This window comes from Triturus cristatus, chromosome 4_2 (genome assembly GCF_964204655.1).
Source record: "Triturus cristatus chromosome 4_2, aTriCri1.1, whole genome shotgun sequence".
Taxonomy (NCBI): Eukaryota; Metazoa; Chordata; class Amphibia; order Caudata; family Salamandridae; genus Triturus; species Triturus cristatus.
This window is the reverse complement of record NC_140586.1, coordinates 327,209,859-327,231,721: the sequence shown is the minus strand read 5'-3', so window position 1 is coordinate 327,231,721 and position 21,863 is coordinate 327,209,859. Positions and strand designations below refer to the sequence as shown.

Genomic DNA, 21,863 nt, shown 5'->3' with positions numbered 1-21,863 from the left:
TTGCTTTGCATGGTGGGTTTGCATTCAGGAACACTTTATTTGCGGAGATGTTCGAATTGTGATCTGTTAATTTCATGTTGATGTAGGCAATTTGATGACCAAGCCCCAGGAATTATTGGAATTGATCCGGCCAGTGGCCATGCTATGAACCACCATTATTACCACCACCACCACCACAACTACCCAGAAGAGACTGGCTGTGGAGCAGTTGTGCAGAAGACCACGAAGGACCCTTCTGTCAAGAAGAAAGAGGACCCCAAGCCGGCTTCTAAGAAACCGAAGGAGAAAGTTGATGCCCTTTCACAGTTTGATCTCAATAACTATGCAAGTAAGTGCTGGCGTAAATCAGAAAAATCTGATTTAGTTGCAGAAGATGCAAGAGTGTACATTTAGTTACATGAATGATCAAACAGTATTAGACTAGTGTCTGAAGAAAAGAATAAAGTTCAAAGTCTGGAAGTTTTTGTGGTTTTTTTGGGGGGGTGGGGGTATATCTTGGAAGCAGTTCGCATATTTTGGGAGAAGGGAAAGCATGCCCTTCCATTAACTTGAAGTGTGTCCACAGGGCAGCCTTATTCTTAGTTTGCTTAGTTTGAGAAACGTTGGGTTAAACATTTGATGCAACTAGTTAAACCCTCTCTTCTCCAGGTTTGGATGTTTCATGGATTCACATGCTTGAATCCTTCCCTGTCATCGAAGTGGCAGTCCTATGCTATTATATACGAGCAATTCTATTAGTAGCATAGGCTACAATGGCACTGGGCAATTAATTTAATAGCCTATATATTTCCTTTAAAAAAAAAAAAAAAGATCAAACTTAGTCTACAACCAATCAGGCGACAGCACCCTCTACAACCTTCCCCACAGAGACCAGTTCCCTCAGATTTTCTACCGCATGTCTTGTGACAGGAGTTTTCATGAGCTCTACTCAGTTATTCTTTAAACCTTCTTGGCTCAGATATATAGTTCTTTCTAATATTCCCTTGGGACGTTCTGACCATGTCAGAGCATTCTATGAAGGGATTTTTCAGACCATGTAACACCTGTTGGAAAAAGAGGCTTTATATTGATTCTCATACAAATCTAATGTACTATCCCTATTCCAACCACAAAGTCAAAGACTGTAAAATATGTTGCAATTTCCCACAGAAGACCCTCAAGGACAGAGGGAAGAATTCTGAGGTGATTAAAGAGGCCTACATTTAAAGATAGCCCTGTGTCTGAGGTAGAGAGCGATGATGCTTTTACATCTGGCAAATCACTAAAAAGGGTTAGATCCTGTGATAGCCTTCCGAACACTCTAAAAAGGCCCACAAGAAACCCAACATGAGACACCTGATCATTCTAAGAAATATCAGGAGAAATTACATCCTAGACCTTACTCAAAGGTTCCTTCAGAGCCTTCCATGCCATCTGAAAAACAAATATCTGGCAAAAGGTCTTCTAAATCCCTTCTGTCGATGACGGGGATCTACTCCTGCTAAAAAAACAAAGATTTCTCCATCTTTTATTCAGTTGACATAGAAAATTGATGTTAACTTCTACATTCACTACAGCAGCTTCGCCATTTATAATGCTCATCTACGTCAACGACTAAGGATCCTGCTCCGTTGACATTCTTCCATTTCAATGGACATCTTAAAGAAAACAGTCGACGACAACCTAGTTGACGGCAGTTCAATCAGAAAAACACAGAAATCCTCTGACGACTGTGAGAAAGCGCCCTCTGTGCATTGTTGCCCCCACTTTTTGCTGAACTGCTGCTGTGCTTTGACTGAGTGTGTCCTGGGCTCCTGTCAATTAGTTACTATGGGGCTATGTTCTTATCTAAAACTGCATTGAAAACAAAACCCAATTGGCATCTCTGACCACAGGTCAGCCCCTGGTAAATGGTACCACAGGTACCCAGGACACTGTTACCAAGGAAGATCTCTAAGGACTACACCAAGGGGGGGAGGGGGGGGGAAGGGGGGAGGGGGGGAGGATGGCATCCTTTGGTGACCTTCAGACAAAATTCCAACTTGCGCCCTCAGAGGCATTTCGATACCTCCAAATTAGGCACGCCATTTTGACAGCTATACTGTGTGGAACCCTTCTTCCTAATTCGTCCCCCTTGGAAGATAGGCTGCTACTGCTAAACACCTGGGCGGCAACTGACCTCTCCCGTGCCGAACAGGCTTGGGCTGCGATGGGCTTTGCTATCTCAAAACGCAACATTGCTCAGAAGTGGGGGGTGGAGGAGTCCCATTGGTACGAGATTGGGCGAAGGACATGGACGCGCCATTATCGCTGAAAAAACGGTATTCAAGGGGCAGGGCTGCCCTGGGAAGTGGAACAGATACCGAGGCGGGGTCTGTGTCTTCCCTACGATAGAGCTGCGGCGGGAGCGTCTGAAGAGGTTGCACCAATTGGCCCCTGAGGTTGTGGCCTCTCCCACCCCTGAGTAGAAACAATAGCTTGCATGTGCTAATTGTCCTTTATTTTTTTTTGCTTGCTGTGTCTGTGCAGGCATCCTCCCCTAGTAATGTGCCCCGTGGAAAGTTGCCCAGGGGCCAGAGGAACCACAGAGGTTGACAATGTGGGGGCAAATGTATGGAATGTAGAGCAATGGTTACAAGGTGTGGGTACTGACACAAAGTGATGATTCATGTAATATGCTGATACTTTGTTTTCAACAAAAAAAATTGTTTAATTAAAAAAAAAAATAACTGAACTCTAGGCCAATGAATTATATATAAAAAATATATGCTTGTTTTATTTTAGAACCAACAATTGGAATTAAAATATACTTTCTCAGAATGAGATGCTTTAAATAATTTTTTTGCAATATGCAATTGACTTTTGTAAACAGTTACAAGTGGTTGCAATAGGCAACACTACTTTAAACACAATAATGCATTGAGTTAAATGGAAGTTGCATGTTATTTGCCACAGATTACTTTTAGGATTACTTTTGGAATTACTTTTGGAATTCCAGGACTGGATCCTAGATTCAGTCCTGAGTCAGTACTTGGAATCAAGTGATAAATGTCGACTTAATTACTGTGATGATTTTTAGACAATATTTTGCTATTTTAAAAGTTGACACTTAGAAAATATTTCATAGAAAACAGTCAATGATTCCCTATAGCAGAAAATTCAAGTTGCAGCTATAGTATGTTCTCTTTACTTTTGTAATCCAGTACTGGGTGCCTAGACTCAGTACTGGGACCTTTATCCAGAACAGGTAAGTAATTATGTATTCAGATATTATACGATTTTTAAAGAATATTTAAAGATTGCAGAAATTGACACTTAGAAGAAATTTCACAGAAAAACAGTCAATGATTTCCTATGGAAGAAAATTGAGTTACTGGTAAGTACAGTTGTAAGTATTTTTCAGAGTCAGTGCTGGGCACCAAGAGCCAGCACTGGGAGCTCACCTAAGAGCAGGTGAGTATTTTCGTTTTCGTTACTCGGCTCATTTTTGGTGAATATTTTAGGTTTTGAAAAGTCCACACTTAAAAGAAATTTCAGAAAAAGCCAGTCAATGTTACCCTATGGTGAAAATTGAGTTATCGGTTTAAAGGTAAGTACTCGACTGGCAGAGTTGAGGTTCTGGGCATAGACTCGGGGGTTCCCCAGGGTCAGGTAGGTACAGTTAGTTCACCCCCAGCGGCACAAGGGTGACCGGGTGCAAAGAGTTAGGCCCAGTGTTATCCTATGAGAGGTAGGGGGGCCTTGGTTGGTGGCTGCTGACCAGCAGGCCACACGGCTGTGGGAGCTGGGCTCCTGGTCACTTACTCAGGGCAAGTGGGGAAGTAGATAGGTGTAGAGGTGGCACTGCCAGGGCCACTCGGGCGGCTGGGTGCAGGGTGCTTTTGAGCCTTCGGGCGCTCAATTAATTTCAATGGGAAATCTCCGGTTTAGAAAAAGACTGCAAGCTCGGGGACGAGGATTCTTCAGGTGCCACCACCACATAGAGAGGTAAGTTGGGTAGTTGGAGGATAGGTAGGTACCCCGGGATTGGGCACAGGGGGCCGTGGGGTGCCTTTTGGTGTCGGGAAATCTTATCCTCTGTTGATCGCGGTTGGGGGGGCTCCTTGTTCTGAGGCTGCAGGCTTCTTCAGGAGTGTCGAGGGAGGTCCTTGGGTGCCGGACTCGGGGTCACAGTCGCCGTGGGGTCGTCCTCGTGGTCTTCACTCCGGCACAGGCCAGGCTTGGCTGGTGCAGAGTGTGCTGGGTTCGCGGTTCCGGGCTGCTGTCAGGGATTAGAAGTAGATTTTGAGTAGAGCCTCTACTGATGGGAGTCCCAGGGGTATGGAGTCAAAAAGTAGCCAGGTCCTCCGGGGTTTGTGAGGATGCTGGCCACAAGATATGCCGGGTTGAAGCAGGAGCAGGTTTGAGGGTTGATAGGCCGGTAGGGCTGGGGCCAAAGCCGTTTGTGTCTTCCACTTCTTAGCAGCTGCAGGGCAGGTCTTCTTTCTTCTAGCTCTTCTTCGGATTTTGGAATCTGAAATCTGGGGAAGGAAGGTTCAGGGTGCCCCTAAATACTAGATTTAGGGGCGTTGCAGGTAGGTGAAGGGCAGGGACCAATGGGTCCCCATCCTGGGGTGGGTACACCCCCTATCCTGCTTCTCTCCTGTGGGAGGGGGGCAGTAGCCTAGTCCTGATAGGGTAGAGCTCCCCATCTTCAAGATGGCGAGAGCCCGGAGAAGTGCTTCACCTCGCCTCCCCCACCTGAGGGGTGGGGTTGGCAGGCTGGCACATTCCCTGTCCTTATTTGGGGTTTCCAGCCAAAGCTTCCCGCCAGAGTGGGGGGTTGCAGGGGCCTGGTGAAGCTCACAGAGGCGGCATGCCTTTGAAGCTTCCCCCTGCCCATCCTGGGGGAGGAGATTTAGCACCTCGCCCAGGATGTGCATTGTTGCAGGACCAGGAGAGCAGGGGCTCTCCCACCCAGGGGTCCAGCAACATATCTGCTGAGTGGCAGCCTAGGCAGCCTCAGGGCAGACGTGGATTTGTAGGTTAGGTTTCAGGGGGCACCTCTAAGATGCCCTCTGGGGTGCTGGTTACATTAAATCCCACACTGGCATCAGTGTGGGTTTAATGTGCTGAGAAGTTTGATACCAAGTGTTTAGTGTTGCCATTATGGTGCTGTGGAGCTCGTGTTTGACGAGCTCTCAGCACCATGTACTCTTAAATGGCAGCACTGCACTTACAGGGCTCAGGAATTGACCTGGGCACTGTAGGGGCACAGGGCTCCTGTGCCCACACCATTGGCATAAGGCACCCAGCTAGAGGGGTGACTGATGTATGCCATGGCAGTGTAGGTGATGGGCATGGCACACAGGGATGTGTGCCATGTCGACTTTGTTTTGGTCTTGCACCCAAACACTCAGCCTGCAAAGGCAGTGTGTGTGTGTGTAAGGGTACAGGGCCTCTAAGGGTGGCACAAGGTGTGCTGCAGCTCTTAGAGGCCTTCCTTGGTCACAAAGCCCTGGGTACTTAGGGTACCATTTACTAGGGGCTGACATGTGGCCAGGGTTTGCCAATTTGGGTTTGGTTTGTTTTAGGGAAGGAACATAGGCCCTGGGCACCTGATTGGCAGGAGTCCAGGGCACACTCAGTCAAAGTACATTCAGCAATTTAGCAAAAAGTGGGGGCATACCATGCAAGAAAGATGGCACTTTCTCACAGACAATACCACCACAATGTACTACCTGAACAAACAGGGGGGTACTCGATCCAGGACGCTCTCGCTAAAGGCTCAGTCCCTGTGGCACTGGAGCCTAGCAAGGAACATTTCAATAAATGCGGTACACCTGCCAGGAGAGCTCAACGTCAAAGCGGACTTGCTCAGTCGTCATTTTCAAGATCCAGACGACTGGGTACTCAATGACGAGGTGCTAGACAACATCTTCGAGGAGTGGGGGCGTCCGCAAATAGATCTCTTCGCGGACGAAAACAACGCGAAATGCCGAGGCTTCGCCTCAAGATACCATCGGCCAGGATCCATAGGGAATGCCCTTTTGATCGATTGGTCAATGACATTTGTGTACGCCTTTCCGCCTCTCCCACTGATCCCCAAAGTGGTGACCAAACTGCAACACTCGTCTGCCAAGATGATCCTCATAGCACCGGACTGGCCGAGGCAGTGGTGGTACACGGATCTCCTCCACATGTCGATCCGACCTCACAAGAGTCTGCCGTGCAGACCGGACTTGTTAACCAAAATGCAGGGGAAGATTTACCATCCCAGTCTTCCCTCGCTAAGCTTAACAGCATTTTTCCTGAAGTCCTCCAGTATGGCCATTTAAACCTTCCCCAGGAGTGTGTGACCATACTGAAGGAAGCTAGGAGGCCTTCTACAAGACACTCTTATTTCTGTAAGTGGAAGAGATTTTATGTATGGTGTATCCAACATCAGTATAACCCTACAAAATGTCAAGAGGAAGTGATTTTGCCTTATCTTCTTCACTTAGCCAGGGTGGGGTTGGAAGTTTCCTCCATTAAAGTTAACCTAGCGGCCATTACAGCATATAGGCGCTCCCCATCGCAGCAGTCATTCTTTAAGCTGCAAGTTGTGAAGGATTTTTTGCAGGGGCTCAAAGGTTTACCCCCCAGTAAGACCTCCCTCGCCTTCTTGGGAGCTGAACTTGGTTGTTTCAAAGCTTATGAGTTCACCTTTCGAGCCCATACATAAAGCTACTTTACAGCACCTTACGTGGAAAACAGCTTGTTCGAGGCATATGAGCTGCAGATTATACACTGTGCATAGATCGCCATCTGGTGTTGGGCCCGGATGTTTGCAGTTTGTTTTTCTTCTTGGACAGTCTTTGGAAGTCACGAGTTCGGTGACTCTTCCTTCGGTCCGTACTGCGCATGGGCTTCGGCTCCATCCTCGGATTGTTTTTTTCCGCCATCGGGCTCGGATGTAATACTTCGTGCTCCGGCTTCGAACCTTTCCAGTTCGACCTTCGACGAAAAATCCTCGTCCATCGAGATTCTTTAGACGGAATCGACTTCTTCATCTCTCTCTTTGGCACTTCCTCGATTCCAGACATCGGCAGCGGCCTTCGGGCCTATCTCGACTCCGGTCTCGGCCGATGGAAAGGACTCCCTTCAAGAAGTGCCCAAAATGTGGGTCTAAATTTCCCCATACCGATCTCCATCAGGTGTGCAACCTCTGCCTCTCGCCCGAACACGAGTCCCGAGACTGCCCCGCCTGCAAGTCTTTTCGATCGAAAAAGACTATTCGGGATCGACGAGCTCGACGCACCATGGCGCACTCATCGACCTCGGCTCCACCTGACATCTTCGGAGAAGACACCGGAGCTTCGGGACAGCAGCACACCGAGCAGGAGGAAGATGTCAGCGCTTCCGAGGCCGACGACTCCGACGTGGAGGAGATCACACCGGCGCAGAGGGTCGTGAGTACTCTACCCCCTCCCCCTCCCGCGCCCATACCGAAAGAGACTCCAGTTACCCCTTCGCCTCCAGGCCTAGGGAAAGCCAAGCATACTGCTTCCATCACCCCACCTTCGGGCCCGGTGAAAAAGCATCACAAGTCTCCTGGCGGCTCGGGCTCGAGCCAGCCTCCTAGCGGCACCGACAAACATTCTTCGGCGCCGAAGAAAACAAGTTCCGTTCCGAAGCCCTCGGTGTCGAAACCTGGCCTCTCGGTGCCGACCAAACACAAATCCCTCGGCACCGACGCTTCCGTGTCGAAGCCTGCCTCGGCGCCGACCAATAAATCGGACACCCCGAGAAAGCATGGCGCGGATAAACCGACGAACCGAAAACATCGGCACCGATGGACGAATCTGTGCCGGAGGACCTTTTCGCACCAGATCCTCTTCAAAAGACTTTAACAAAGGATCCAAGGATTGGACATTTAATTTTGTCTCCCAAGAAAAGACTTTTGGACAAACCAACTCCTCCTCCACCACCAAAACGGAAGGACTCTGCCACATCCCCTTTCAGAGTACCCTCCCCACCGCCTCCACCTCTCCCCTCTCCGCCCCTCCACCTTCTCCACCCTTGCCTCATCGGTCTCCAACCCCGTCTCCAGACCCTGATGACCACGGAGATCCATTCTATGATCCCACAGATGCCCCGCAGGACCCCACTCCTCCAGGAACACCTGACCCATGGGAGGATTATCACAATCCCGATGTCCCAGATGTGCCTCAGGATGATCTCTATCCATCCAGGCCGTCTCCACCAGAGGACTCCCTGGGGTTCCACCACCTCTTACAACGGGCAGCACATTACCATGGGGTGGAATTACACAGTGATCCAGTTGAGGAAGACTTCCTACTTGACGCATTTGACATAGCAGATAAATCCACCGCTATATTACCCATGCTTAAAAGGGTGACCAAGCATGCCACAGAGGTTTTCAAAGACCCCGTTAGAGCTAGGGTCTTAAACCCCAGAATAGAAAAGAGGTACAAGGCAGCCCCCATGGATCCTGTCTATATTAAAGGACCTGCGCCCCTCGACTCACTAGTGGTTTCCACAACTAGGAAGCGCTCCAACTCTGTCATCTGGTAAGGCTCCACCACCTGATAAGGAGTCAAAGCTTTTAGATGCGTCAGGCAAACGCACTGCCTCGCAAGCTGCCAAAATGTGGCGCATTGCCAACATTCAGGCGCTGCTGGCAAGGTACGATAGAACGCCCTATGATGAGCTGGAGGCTCTCATGCAGCATCTCCCAGAGAAATATAAGACTAAAGCTCATGAGCTAATACAAGAGGGAAAGATTATTACGAACACCTCTATTAAATGTGCACTTGACGCAGCAGACACGGCGTCCAGGGCTATAAACACCAGTGTCCTGCTTCGCCGTCACGCCTGGCTCAGGATTTCAGGCTTTAAACCAGAGGTCCAAGCATCTATATTAAAGCACCCTTTTGACCAACAATACTTATTTGGCACAAAAGTAGACGGATCCCTGGAAAAAATGAAGAAGGATACAGATACGGCGAAGTCTATGGGAGCCCTGCAATCGCAAACCCCTAGACGCTCCTTTCGCCGTTCCTCATTTCGAGGCTCTGGCAGAGGTTACTCTAACGATAACGCCTCCACTTCCTACAAGTCCCCTCCTCAAAATACCTTCTCAAAGGGCTACCAAAGAGGTGGATATCGAGGAAACAATAATAAAGGCAGGGGCAAAACCAACACCGCCCGTTCTGCCACACCGCCCACACAATGACTTTCCCCCGCTCCCCCCAGACCATTCCACTCCGGTCAGGGGCAGACTACAAGACTTCCTTCAAACCTGGGAGGCCATAACATCAGACAAATGGGTAACCCAAATTATTCAGTCAGGGTACTGTCTCGAACTAACTTCTACCCCCCCAAATATTCCACCCAGACACCGTGCGATGTCACAAGAACATACCACACTTCTGAAACAAGAGGTACTCTCCCTCCTGCAAAAACACGCGATAGAGCAGGTACCCGTCGATCAGCAAAATCTAGGGGTCTACTCTCTGTACTTTCTCATACCGAAGAAAGACGAGACCCTACGGCCCATTCTAGACCTCCGGCCTCTAAATGCATACATCCATTCAGACCATTTTCATATGGTAACTGTGAGAAAGTGGCTCTGTATATACTGTTCCCTAATAGGTACAGGGTGTACAGAGTCCACAGTCCCCCAGAGGCTGATAGAGGTCAAAGTTAGGTATGACCTTACTCTCAAAAGTGGTAGCTTGGTCGAGCAGTAAGGCAGTACCAGAGGACAGTGTAAAGCATTTATTGTACACACTCAGTCAGCAAATGGTTTCACACACTCAATAACTGAACTCTAGGCCAATGGTTTATATATATATAAAATATATGCTTGTTTTATTTTTAGAACCACAAAGGGGGTAAAAATATACTTTCTCAGAATGAGAGGTTGAATATAAATACTTTTGTCTCAAGCAATGAATTTGTGTAAACAGTCACAGTTGGTTGCAATAAACAATCCTATTTCCTAAACATAACAATGCATTGAGCTCAATGGTAAATTCAGGTTATTTGTAATAAATTTCTTTTCAGATTACTTTTGGAATTCCAGGTCTGGCTCCTAGAACCAGCCTGGGGTCAGTATTCAGAATCAAGTGATGAAAGTCGACTTAACTGTAATGATTTTTAAATAATATTTAGCTATTTCAAAAGTTAGCACTTAGAAAATATTTCAAAGAAAACATTCAATGGATCTTTATGGCAAGAAATTCAAATTGCAGGTAGAGTACTTTATCGTTACTTTAGTAATCCAGGACTGGGTACCTAGACCCAGGACTGGGGTCCTTATCAAAAGCAGGTAAGTAATTTCGTTTGCAGAAATGGTACGATTTTAAAAGAATATTTCAAATTTGCAAAAATAGACACTTGGAAGAAATTTCACAGAAAAGCAGACAATGGTTTCCTATGGGAGAAAAATGAGTTAGAGGTAAGTATAGTTGTGAACACTTTTCAGGGTCAGGGCTGGGCACCAAGATCCAGCACTGGGAGCTCACCTAGGAGCAGGTGAGTAAATTCGTTTTTGTCACTTGGCTGATTTTTGGTGAATTTTTGCAGTTTTGAAAAGTTCACACTTAGAAGATTTTTGAAGAAAAAGCCAGTCAATGTTACCCTATGAGGAAAATGAAGTTAGCGGTTTAAGGGTAAGTACTCGACTGGCAGAGTTGAAATTCCGGGCATGGACTCAGGGGTCCCCCAGTGTTAGGTAGGTACAGTTGGTTCACCCTCAGCGGTTTCAGGACGGCCGGGTGCAGAGAGAGTTAGGCCCAATGTTATCCTATGAGGGATAGGGGGGGCCTTGGTTGGTGGCTGCTGTCTGGCAAGCCACGCGGCGGTGGGAGCTGGGCTCCTGGTCACTTACTCAGGGCAAGTGGGGAAGTAGGTTAGTGTAGAGAGGGCACTGCCAGGGCCACTCGGGTAGCTGGGTGCAGGGTGCTTTTGAGCCCTCGGGCGCTCAATGGAAATCAATGGGAATGTTCCGGTTTGGAAAAAGGCTGCAGGCTCGGGGACGAGGATGTTTCAGGTGCCACCACCACTTCGAGAGGTAAGTTGGGTAGTTGTAGGTTAGGTGGGTACCCCGGGATTGGGCACAGGGGGCCGCAGGGCGCCGGGTGCAGGGGTGCCTTTTGACGTCGGGAATCTTACCCTCTGGTTGATCGCGGTTGGGGTGGCACTTGGTTCTGAGGCTGCAGGCTTCCTTCGGGATGTCGAGGGGGGGTCCTTGGGTGCCGGACTCGGGGTCACAGTCGCCGTGGGGTCGTCCTCAGGGTCTTTGTCCACTCCGGCACTGGCCAGGCTTGGCTGGTGCAGAGTGTGTTGGGTCCGCGGTTCCGGGCTGCTGCCAGGGGTTAAAAATAGGTTTCTTGAGTAGAGCCTCTACTCATGGGAGTCCCAGGGGCTTACAGCCAAAAGGTAGCCAGGTCCTCCGGGGTTGGTGAGGTTGCTGGCCACGAGAGATGCCGCGCTGGTGCAGGTTTGAGAGTCGACAGGCCGGTAGGGCTGGGGCCTAAGCAGTTGGTGTCTTCTTCTCTTTTTAGCAGCTGCAGGGCAGGTCTTTGTTCTTCTTGCTCTTCTTGTAATTTTCTATCTGGAATCTAAGGGAGGAAGGTTCAGGGTGCCCCTAAATACTAAACTTAGGGGCGTTACAGGTAGGTGAAGGCCAGGGACCAATGGGTCCCTGTCCTGGGGTGGGTACACCCCCTATCCTGCCTCTCTCCTGTGGGAGGGGGGCAGTAGCCTAATCCTGATAGGGTAGGGGCTCCCATCTTCAAGATGGCGAGAGCCCGGAGATGTGTTTCACCTCGCCTCCCCCACCTGAGGGGTGGGGTGGGCAGGCTGGCACATCCCCTGTCCTTGTATGGGGTTTCCGGCCAAGCTTCCCGCCAGAGTGGGGGGTTGCAGTGGCCTGGGGAAACTCCAAATGGCGGTATGCCTTTGAAGCTTCCCTTTGCTCATCCTGGGGGAGGAGATTTCTCACCTCACCCAGGATGTGCATTGTTGCAGGCCCGGGAGAGCAGGGGCTCTCCCACCCAGGGGTCCAGCAACGTGTCTGCTGTGTGGCAGCCTGGGCAGCCTCAGAGCAGACGTGGATTGTAGGTTAGCTGTGAGGGGGCATCTCTAAGATGCCCTCTGGGGTGCTTAGTACATTAAATCCCACACTGGCATCAGTGTGGGTTTAATGTGCTGAGAAGTTTGATACCAAACTTCCCAGTCTTCAATGTTGCCATTATGGTGCTGTGGAGCTCGTGTTTGACGAGCTCTCAGCACCATGTACTCTTAAATGGCAGCACTGCACTTACAGTGCCCAGGAATGGACCAGGGTACTGTAGGGGCACAGGGCTCCTGCTCCTGTGCCCACACCATAGGCGTAAGGCACCCAGCCAGAGGGGTGACTGACATTGTGTGAGAAAGTGCCATCTTTCTTGCATGGTATGCCCCCACTTTTTGCTAAATTGCTGAATGTACTTCGATTGAGTGTACCCTGGGTTCCTGCCAATCAGGTGCCCAGGGCCTATGTTCCTTCCTTAAACCACACAAACTCCAAATTGGCAAACCCTAGCCACATGTCAGCCCCTAGTAAATGGTACCCTAGGTACCCAGGGCCTTGTGACCAGGGAAGGCCTCTAAGGGCTGCAGCACTCATTGTGCCACCCTCAGAGGCCCTGTACCCTTACACACACACACTGCCCTTGCAGGCTGAGTGTCTGGGTGCAGGACAAAACAAAGAGTCGACATGGCACACATCACTGTGTACCATGCCCATCACCTACACTGCCAAGGCATATGTCAGCCACCCCTCTAGCTGGGTGCATTACGCCTATGGTGTGGGCACAGGAGCAGGAGCCCTGTGCCCCTACAGTACCCGGGTCCATTCCTGGGCACTGTAAGTGCAGTGCTGTCATTTAAGAATACATGGTGCTGAGAGCTTGTCAAACACGAGCTCCACAGCACCATATTGGCAACACTGAAGCCTGGGAAGTTTGGTATCAAACTTCTCAGCACATTGAACCCACACTGATGCCAGTGTAGGATTTAATGTACTAAGCACCCCAGAGGGCATCTTAGAAGATGCCCCCTTACAGCTAACTTGCAATCCACGTCTGCTCTGAGGCTGCCCAGGCTGCCACACAGCAGACACGTTGCTGGACCCCTGGGTGGGAGAGCCCCTGCTCTCCCGGGCCTGCAACAATGCACATCCTGGGTGAGGTGAGAAATCTCCTCCCCCAGGATGAGCAAAGGGAAGCTTCAAAGGCATGCCGCCAGTTGGAGTTTCCCCAGGCCACTGCAACCCCCCACTCTGGCGGGAAGCTTGGCCGGAAACCCCATACAAGGACAGGGGATGTGCCAGCCTGCCCACCCCACCCCTCAGGTGGGGGAGGCGAGGTGAAGCACATCTCCGGGCTCTCGCCATCTTGAAGATGGGAGGCCCTACCCTATCAGGATTAGGCTACTGCCCCCCTCCCACAGGAGAGAGGCAGGATAGGGGGTGTACCCACCCCAGGACAAGGACCCATTGGTCCCTGGCCTTCACCTACCTGTAACGCCCCTAAATCTAGTATTTAGGGGCCCCCTGAACCTTCCTTCCTCAGATTCCAGATAGAAAAACGACAAGAAGAGCGAGAAGAACAAAGACCTGCCCTGCAGCTGCTAAAAAGAGAAGAAGACACCAACTGCTTTGGCCCCAGCCCTACCGGCCTGTCGACTCTCGAACCTGCACCAGCGCGGCATCCCACGTGGCCAGCAACCTCACCAACCCCGGAGGACCTGGCTACCTTTTAGCTCTAAGCCCCTGGGACTCCCACGAGTAGAGGCTCTACTCAAGAAACCTACTTGCTATCCCTGGCACCAGCCCGGGACCGCGGACCCAACACACTCTGCACCAGCCAAGCCTGGCCAGTGCCGGAGTGGACAAAGACCCAGAGGACGACCCCACGGCGACTGTGACCCAGAGTCCGGCACCCAAGGACCCCCCTCGACATCCCGGAAGAAGCCTGCAGCCTCAGAACCAAGTGCCACCCCAGCCGCGATCAACCAGAGGGTAAGATTCCCGACGTCAAAAGGCACCCCTGCACCCGGCGCCCTGCGACCCCCTGTGCCCAATCCTGGGGTACCCACCTAACCTACAACTACCCAACTTACCTCTCGAAGTGGTGGTGGCACCTGAAACATCCTCGTCCCCGAGCCTGCAGCCTCTTTCCAAACCGGAACATTCCCATTGATTTCCATTGAGCGCCCTAAGGCTCAAAAGCACCCTGCACCCAGCCGCCCGAGTGGCCCTGGCAGTGCCCTCTCTACTCTAACCTACTTCCCCACTTGCCCTGAGTAAGTGACCAGGAGCCCAGCTCCCACAGCCGTGTGGCTTGCCAGACAGCAGCCACCAACCAAGGCCCCCCTATCCCTCATAGGATAACATTGGGCCCAACTCTCTCTGCACCCGGCCGTCCTGAAACCGCTGAGGGTGAACCAACTGTACCTACCTGACACTGGGGGACCCCTGAGTCCATGCCCGGAATTTCAACACTACCAGCCGAGTACTTACCCTTAAACCGCTAACTTCATTTTCCTCATAGGGTAACATTGACTGGCTTTTTCTTCAAAAATCTTCTAAGTGTGAACTTTTCAAAACTGCAAAAATTCACCAAAAATCAGCCAAGTGACAAAAACGAATTTACTCACCTGCTCCTAGGTGAGCTCCCAGTGCTGGATCTTGGTGCCCAGCCCTGACTCTGAAAAGTGTTCACAACTATACTTACTTCTAACTCATTTTTCTCCCATAGGAAACCATTGCCTGCTTTTCTGTGAAATTTCTTCTAAGTGTCTACTTTTGCAAATTTGAAATATTCTTTTAAAATCGTACCATTTCTGCAAACGAAATTACTTACCTGCTTTTGATAAGGACCCCAGTCCTGGGTCTAGGCACCCAGTCCTGGATTACTAAAGTAACGATAAAGTACTCTACCTGCAATTTGAATTTCTTGCCATAGAGATCCATTGAATGTTTTCTGTGAAATATTTTCTAAGTGCTAACTTTTGAAATAGCTAAATATTATCTAAAAATCATTAGTTATTAAGTCGACTTTCTTCACTTGATTCTGAATACTGACCCCAGGCTGGTTCTAGGATCCAGACCTGGAATTCCAAAAGTAATCTGAAAAGTAATTTATTACAAATAACCTGAATTTACCATTGAGCTCAATGCATTGTTATGTTTAGGAAATAGGATTGTTTATTGCAACCAACTGTGACTGTTTACACAAATTTATTGCTTGAAACAAAAGTATTTATATTCAACCTCTCATTCTGAGAAAGTATATTTTTACCCCCTTGTGGTTCTAAAAATAAAACAAGCATATATTTTATATATACAAATCATTGGCCTAGAGTTCAGTTATTGAGTGTGTGAAACCATTTGCTGACTGAGTGTGTACAATAAATGCTTTACACTGTCCTCTGGTACTGCCTTACTGCTCGACCAAGCTACCACTTTTGAGAGTAAGGTCATACCTAACTTTGACCTCTATCAGCCTCTGGGGGACTGTGGACTCTGTACACCCTGTACCTATTAGGGAACAGTATATACAGAGCCACTTTCTCACATTGGTGGCAGCGGTGGGATACAAACTTGCATTTGTTGGACTACTTGGTTACCATCTGATCACACGACAGAACTCTTAAAAATTGCCTTTAGAATTCTGATTGGTTTTTCCAAAATTACTAAAAGTCTTGCTAGGGCCTTGCTTAAGTCCCATTAGAATTTTAGAAAAATAAAAGTCACTATAGTCAGGGTAGAGGGTTAGAACTGTCAGGTTAGAATGTCTCAAACAAACCCAGCTATTAGTGATAATAATAACATGGACCTGGTGGAGGAGCTCGACCTCACACCTTACTTACACTTGTCTTTCAAGGAATTGAGGTCCTTATGTAAACTCAAAAATTTACAAATGGGTCAGCATCCATCCAAACAAGGGCTCCAGGAGCTCCTGGCTGAGTATGCTAAAGACCACCCATCTGAACATGGTGATGGCCAGTCAGATGAGGAAAGGGAAACAGGGGAGGAGGACAGCAACCTCCCCATACTATTCCCTAGAGAGGAGATGGCACCCATACCCTCCAACTCAAGACATAGCATCTGGGCACCTAGAGACCACACAGGTGGCTCTGGTCCTAAGGCACCCAGTACAGCCACTCCTGGGGCAGCAAGTATACAAATGGGATCAGAGGTGTACCCTGAGCAAATCTGGGAACACACTGAAGCAAGTTTAGTCTCCTTGGGAGAAGTGGAGTTTGCCACTGTGGCTGTGTGGCCCCCCAACTTGAAGAAATACTTACAGTACCCCTGGGTGAATGGAACTAGGGTAGAAGCTCTGAGGGATACAGGTGCCAGTGTCACTATGGTGAAAGACACACTGGTTTCCCCTGAGCAATACTTGATTGGGAAGTCTTACCCAGTCACCAACGCTGACAGTGTCACCACTAGTCATCCCATGGCCATGGTAACATTAGGCTGGGGGGGGGTTACTGGCCTGAAACAGGTAGTGGTCTCTCCAAAGTTGCCAGCTGCATGTCTGCTTGGAAATGATCTGGAAACCTCAGCCTGGGCTGAGGTTGAGTTAAAGGCCCATGCAGCCATGCTGGGCATCCCTGAATTGGTGTGTGTGCAAACCAGAGCACAGAGCAAGAGGAAGGGTGAAAAAGTAGGTTTGGAGCCTGGAATAATGGCCCCACCAACCAAGAGGAAGGGCAAGAAGACTGGGGGACCAGCTTCTGTACAGCCAAACACTCAGAACCCCTCTCCCCCTGGAGAGGATGTAGATACCTCTGAGGGAACTGAGTCCATGGAGCTTGACCCTTACCAGGTTGAACTCTTGGGCCCAGGGGGACCCTCTAGGGAAGAGCTGTGCCAGGGTCAGCAAGACTGTCCCACTCTTGAAAGCCTGAGACAACAAGCTGCTTCAGAAGCCAGGGGAGATGTCAGTGGTACCCATAGAGCTTATTGGGAAGAGGGATTACTGTATGCTGAGGCAAGAGACCCCACTCCTGGAGCCACCAGGAGGGTGGTAGTGCCACAGAAGTACAGGGAGTTCCTCCTAACTTTGGCTCATGACATCCCCCTAGCTGGACATCTGGGGCAATCCAAAACTTGGGAAAGGTTAGTGAGTCACTTTTACTGGCCCCAGATGCACCAAAAGGTGAAGGAGTTTGTCAGCTCCTGTGTTACCTGTCAGGCCAGTGGCAAGACAGGTGGCCACCCAAAGGCCCCCCTCATTCCACTACCAGTGGTGGGGGTCCCCTTTGAAAGGGTAGGTGTGGACATTGTGGGTCCACTCGAACCTCCCACAGCCTCAGGGAACAAATTCATTCTAGTAGTAGTGGATCATGCTACTAGGTACCCTGAAGCAATTCCACTTAGGACTACTACAGCTCCTGCAGTAGCCAAGGCCCTCCTGGGTGTCTTCACCAGGGTGGGTTTTCCTAAGGAGGTGGTTTCAGACAGAGGTTCCAACTTCATGTCTGCTTACCTAACACACATGTGGAAAGAGTGTGGAGTGCAGTACAAGTTTACTACACCCTACCACCCACAAACCAATGGCCTTGTTGAGAGGTTCAACAAGACATTGAAAGGTATGATCATGGGACTCCCTGAGAAACTCAAAAGGAGGTGGGATGTCCTATTACCATGCTTGCTTTTCGCCTACAGGGAAGTGCCACAGAAGGGAGTAGGTTTCTCACCCTTTGAACTTCTGTTTGGTCATCCTGTAAGGGGACCACTGTGTCTTGTAAAGGAGGGCTGGGAGAGGCCTCTTCAAGAACCCAAACAGGACATAGTGGACTATATGCTTGGCCTAAGGTCCAGAATGGCTGAGTATATGGAAAAAGCATCCAAGAACCTTGAGGCCAGCCAGGAGCTCCAGAAGCACTGGTATGACCAAAAAGCTGCACTGGTTGAATTTCAACCAGGGCAACAGGTGTGGGTTTTGGAGCCAGTGGCACCAAGGGCTCTCCAAGACAAATGGAGTGGCCCTTACCCTATCCTAGAGAGAAAGAGTGAGGTCACCTATCTAGTTGACCTGGGCACTAGCAGGACACCCAAAAGGGTCATCCATGTGAACCGCCTTAAACTCTACAATGATAGGGCTGACATCACCATGCTGATGGTGACTGATGAAGAACAGGAAGCAGAGAGTGAGCCACTCCCTGACCTCCTATCCTACAGCCCAAAAGATGGGTCAGTAGATGGTGTGATTTTCTCAGACACCCTCTCTGCCCAACAGCAGACTGACTGCAAGCAAGTCTTGCAACAATATGCTAGCCTCTTTTCCCTGACCCCTGGTCTGACAAGCTGGTGTACCCATGATGTGGACACTGGTGACAGTGCACCTGTCAAGAACAAAATCTATCGACAGTCAGATCAAGTCAAGGAAAGCATCAAAGCTGAGGTCAGCAAGATGCTGGAGTTAGGGGTCATTGAGCCTTCAGAGAGCCCCTGGGCTAGCCCAGTAGTTCTGGTCCCCAAACCTCATCAACAGGGTGAAAAGAGAGAGATGAGGTTCTGTGTGGACTATAGAGGGCTCAACTCTGTCACCAAGACAGATGCTCACCCTATCCCAAGAGCAGATGAACTGATAGACAAATTGGGGGCTGCCAAATTTCTCAGTACCTTTGACTTAACTGCAGGGTACTGGCAGATTGGCATGGCCCCAGGAGCAAAAGAAAAGACAGCATTCTCCACCCCTGATGGGCATTATCAGTTTACTGTGATGCCCTTTGGGTTAAAGAATGCCCCTGCCACCTTCCAGAGGTTGGTGAACCATGTCCTGGCTGGGTTGGAGTCCTTTAGTGCAGCTTATCTTGATGATATTGCTGTCTTTAGCTCCACCTGGCAGGAACACCTGATCCACCTTGGGAAGGTTTTAGAGGCTCTGCAGAGTGCAGGTCTCACTATCAAAGCATCCAAATGCCAGATAGGGCAGGGCACTGTGGTGTACTTGGGCCACCTTGTAGGTGGAGGCCAGGTACAGCCCTTACAACCCAAAATCCAGGCCATCATGGACTGGATAGCTCCAACAACCCAGACCCAAGTCAGGGCATTCCTTGGCTTGACTGGGTACTACAGGAGGTTTGTGAAGGGGTATGGGTCCATTGTGACCCCCCTCACAGAACTCACCTCCAAGAAAATGCCCAAGAAAGTTAACTGGACAGTTAGTTGTCAAAAGGCTTTTGACACCCTAAAAGAAGCAATGTGCTCAGCACCAATTCTAAAAGCTCCAGATTATGCCAAGCAGTTCATAGTGCAGACTGATGCCTCTGAGCTAGGGATAGGAGCGGTCCTATCCCAGACCAATGATGAAGGCCAAGACCAACCTGTTGCTTTTATAAGCAGAAGACTACTCCCTAGAGAGCAGCGTTGGAGTGCCATTGAGAGGGAGGCCTTTGCTGTGGTTTGGTCCCTGAAGAAGCTGAGGCCATACTTGTTTGGCACTCACTTCCTAGTTCAAACTGACCACAGACCTCTCAGATGGCTAATGCAGATGAAAGGGGAAAATCCAAAACTACTGAGGTGGTCCATCTCCCTACAGGGAATGGACTTTGAAGTGGAACACAGACCAGGGACTGCCCATGCCAATGCAGATGGACTTTCCAGGTTCTTCCACTTAGACAATGAAGACTCCATAGGACAAGGTTAGTCTCATCACCTTTCGTTTGGGGGGGGGTTGTGTGAGAAAGTGCCATCTTTCTTGCATGGTATGCCCCCACTTTTTGCTAAATTGCTGAATGTACTTCGATTGAGTGTACCCTGGGTTCCTGCCAATCAGGTGCCCAGGGCCTATGTTCCTTCCTTAAACCACACAAACTCCAAATTGGCAAACCCTAGCCACATGTCAGCCCCTAGTAAATGGTACCCTAGGTACCCAGGGCCTTGTGACCAGGGAAGGCCTCTAAGGGCTGCAGCACTCATTGTGCCACCCTCAGAGGCCCTGTACCCTTACACACACACACTGCCCTTGCAGGCTGAGTGTCTGGGTGCAGGACAAAACAAAGAGTCGACATGGCACACATCACTGTGTACCATGCCCATCACCTACACTGCCAAGGCATATGTCAGCCACCCCTCTAGCTGGGTGCATTACGCCTATGGTGTGGGCACAGGAGCAGGAGCCCTGTGCCCCTACAGTACCCGGGTCCATTCCTGGGCACTGTAAGTGCAGTGCTGTCATTTAAGAATACATGGTGCTGAGAGCTTGTCAAACACGAGCTCCACAGCACCATATTGGCAACACTGAAGCCTGGGAAGTTTGGTATCAAACTTCTCAGCACATTGAACCCACACTGATGCCAGTGTAGGATTTAATGTACTAAGCACCCCAGAGGGCATCTTAGAAGATGCCCCCTTACAGCTAACTTGCAATCCACGTCTGCTCTGAGGCTGCCCAGGCTGCCACACAGCAGACACGTTGCTGGACCCCTGGGTGGGAGAGCCCCTGCTCTCCCGGGCCTGCAACAATGCACATCCTGGGTGAGGTGAGAAATCTCCTCCCCCAGGATGAGCAAAGGGAAGCTTCAAAGGCATGCCGCCAGTTGGAGTTTCCCCAGGCCACTGCAACCCCCCACTCTGGCGGGAAGCTTGGCCGGAAACCCCATACAAGGACAGGGGATGTGCCAGCCTGCCCACCCCACCCCTCAGGTGGGGGAGGCGAGGTGAAGCACATCTCCGGGCTCTCGCCATCTTGAAGATGGGAGGCCCTACCCTATCAGGATTAGGCTACTGCCCCCCTCCCACAGGAGAGAGGCAGGATAGGGGGTGTACCCACCCCAGGACAAGGACCCATTGGTCCCTGGCCTTCACCTACCTGTAACGCCCCTAAATCTAGTATTTAGGGGCCCCCTGAACCTTCCTTCCTCAGATTCCAGATAGAAAAACGACAAGAAGAGCGAGAAGAACAAAGACCTGCCCTGCAGCTGCTAAAAAGAGAAGAAGACACCAACTGCTTTGGCCCCAGCCCTACCGGCCTGTCGACTCTCGAACCTGCACCAGCGCGGCATCCCACGTGGCCAGCAACCTCACCAACCCCGGAGGACCTGGCTACCTTTTAGCTCTAAGCCCCTGGGACTCCCACGAGTAGAGGCTCTACTCAAGAAACCTACTTGCTATCCCTGGCACCAGCCCGGGACCGCGGACCCAACACACTCTGCACCAGCCAAGCCTGGCCAGTGCCGGAGTGGACAAAGACCCAGAGGACGACCCCACGGCGACTGTGACCCAGAGTCCGGCACCCAAGGACCCCCCTCGACATCCCGGAAGAAGCCTGCAGCCTCAGAACCAAGTGCCACCCCAGCCGCGATCAACCAGAGGGTAAGATTCCCGACGTCAAAAGGCACCCCTGCACCCGGCGCCCTGCGACCCCCTGTGCCCAATCCTGGGGTACCCACCTAACCTACAACTACCCAACTTACCTCTCGAAGTGGTGGTGGCACCTGAAACATCCTCGTCCCCGAGCCTGCAGCCTCTTTCCAAACCGGAACATTCCTATTGATTTCCATTGAGCGCCCTAAGGCTCAAAAGCACCCTGCACCCAGCCGCCCGAGTGGCCCTGGCAGTGCCCTCTCTACTCTAACCTACTTCCCCACTTGCCCTGAGTAAGTGACCAGGAGCCCAGCTCCCACAGCCGTGTGGCTTGCCAGACAGCAGCCACCAACCAAGGCCCCCCTATCCCTCATAGGATAACATTGGGCCCAACTCTCTCTGCACCCGGCCGTCTTGAAACCGCTGAGGGTGAACCAACTGTACCTACCTGACACTGGGGGACCCCTGAGTCCATGCCCGGAATTTCAACACTACCAGCCGAGTACTTACCCTTAAACCGCTAACT

General features: G+C 50.4%; 1 protein-coding gene across 3 annotated transcripts in view; it reads left to right on the top strand.

The window, feature by feature from the left end:
• The window catches only part of PRRC2C (proline rich coiled-coil 2C), a 1,321,979-nt gene that overhangs the window by 586,361 nt on the left and 713,755 nt on the right, over positions 1-21,863 (top strand). For all 3 annotated transcript variants that reach the window (XM_085601696.1, XM_085601697.1, XM_085601695.1), the window contains exon 16: positions 87-328. In XM_085601696.1, the coding sequence (XP_085457822.1) occupies positions 87-328 (242 nt within the window). The remainder of the gene's footprint in view (positions 1-86; positions 329-21,863) is intronic.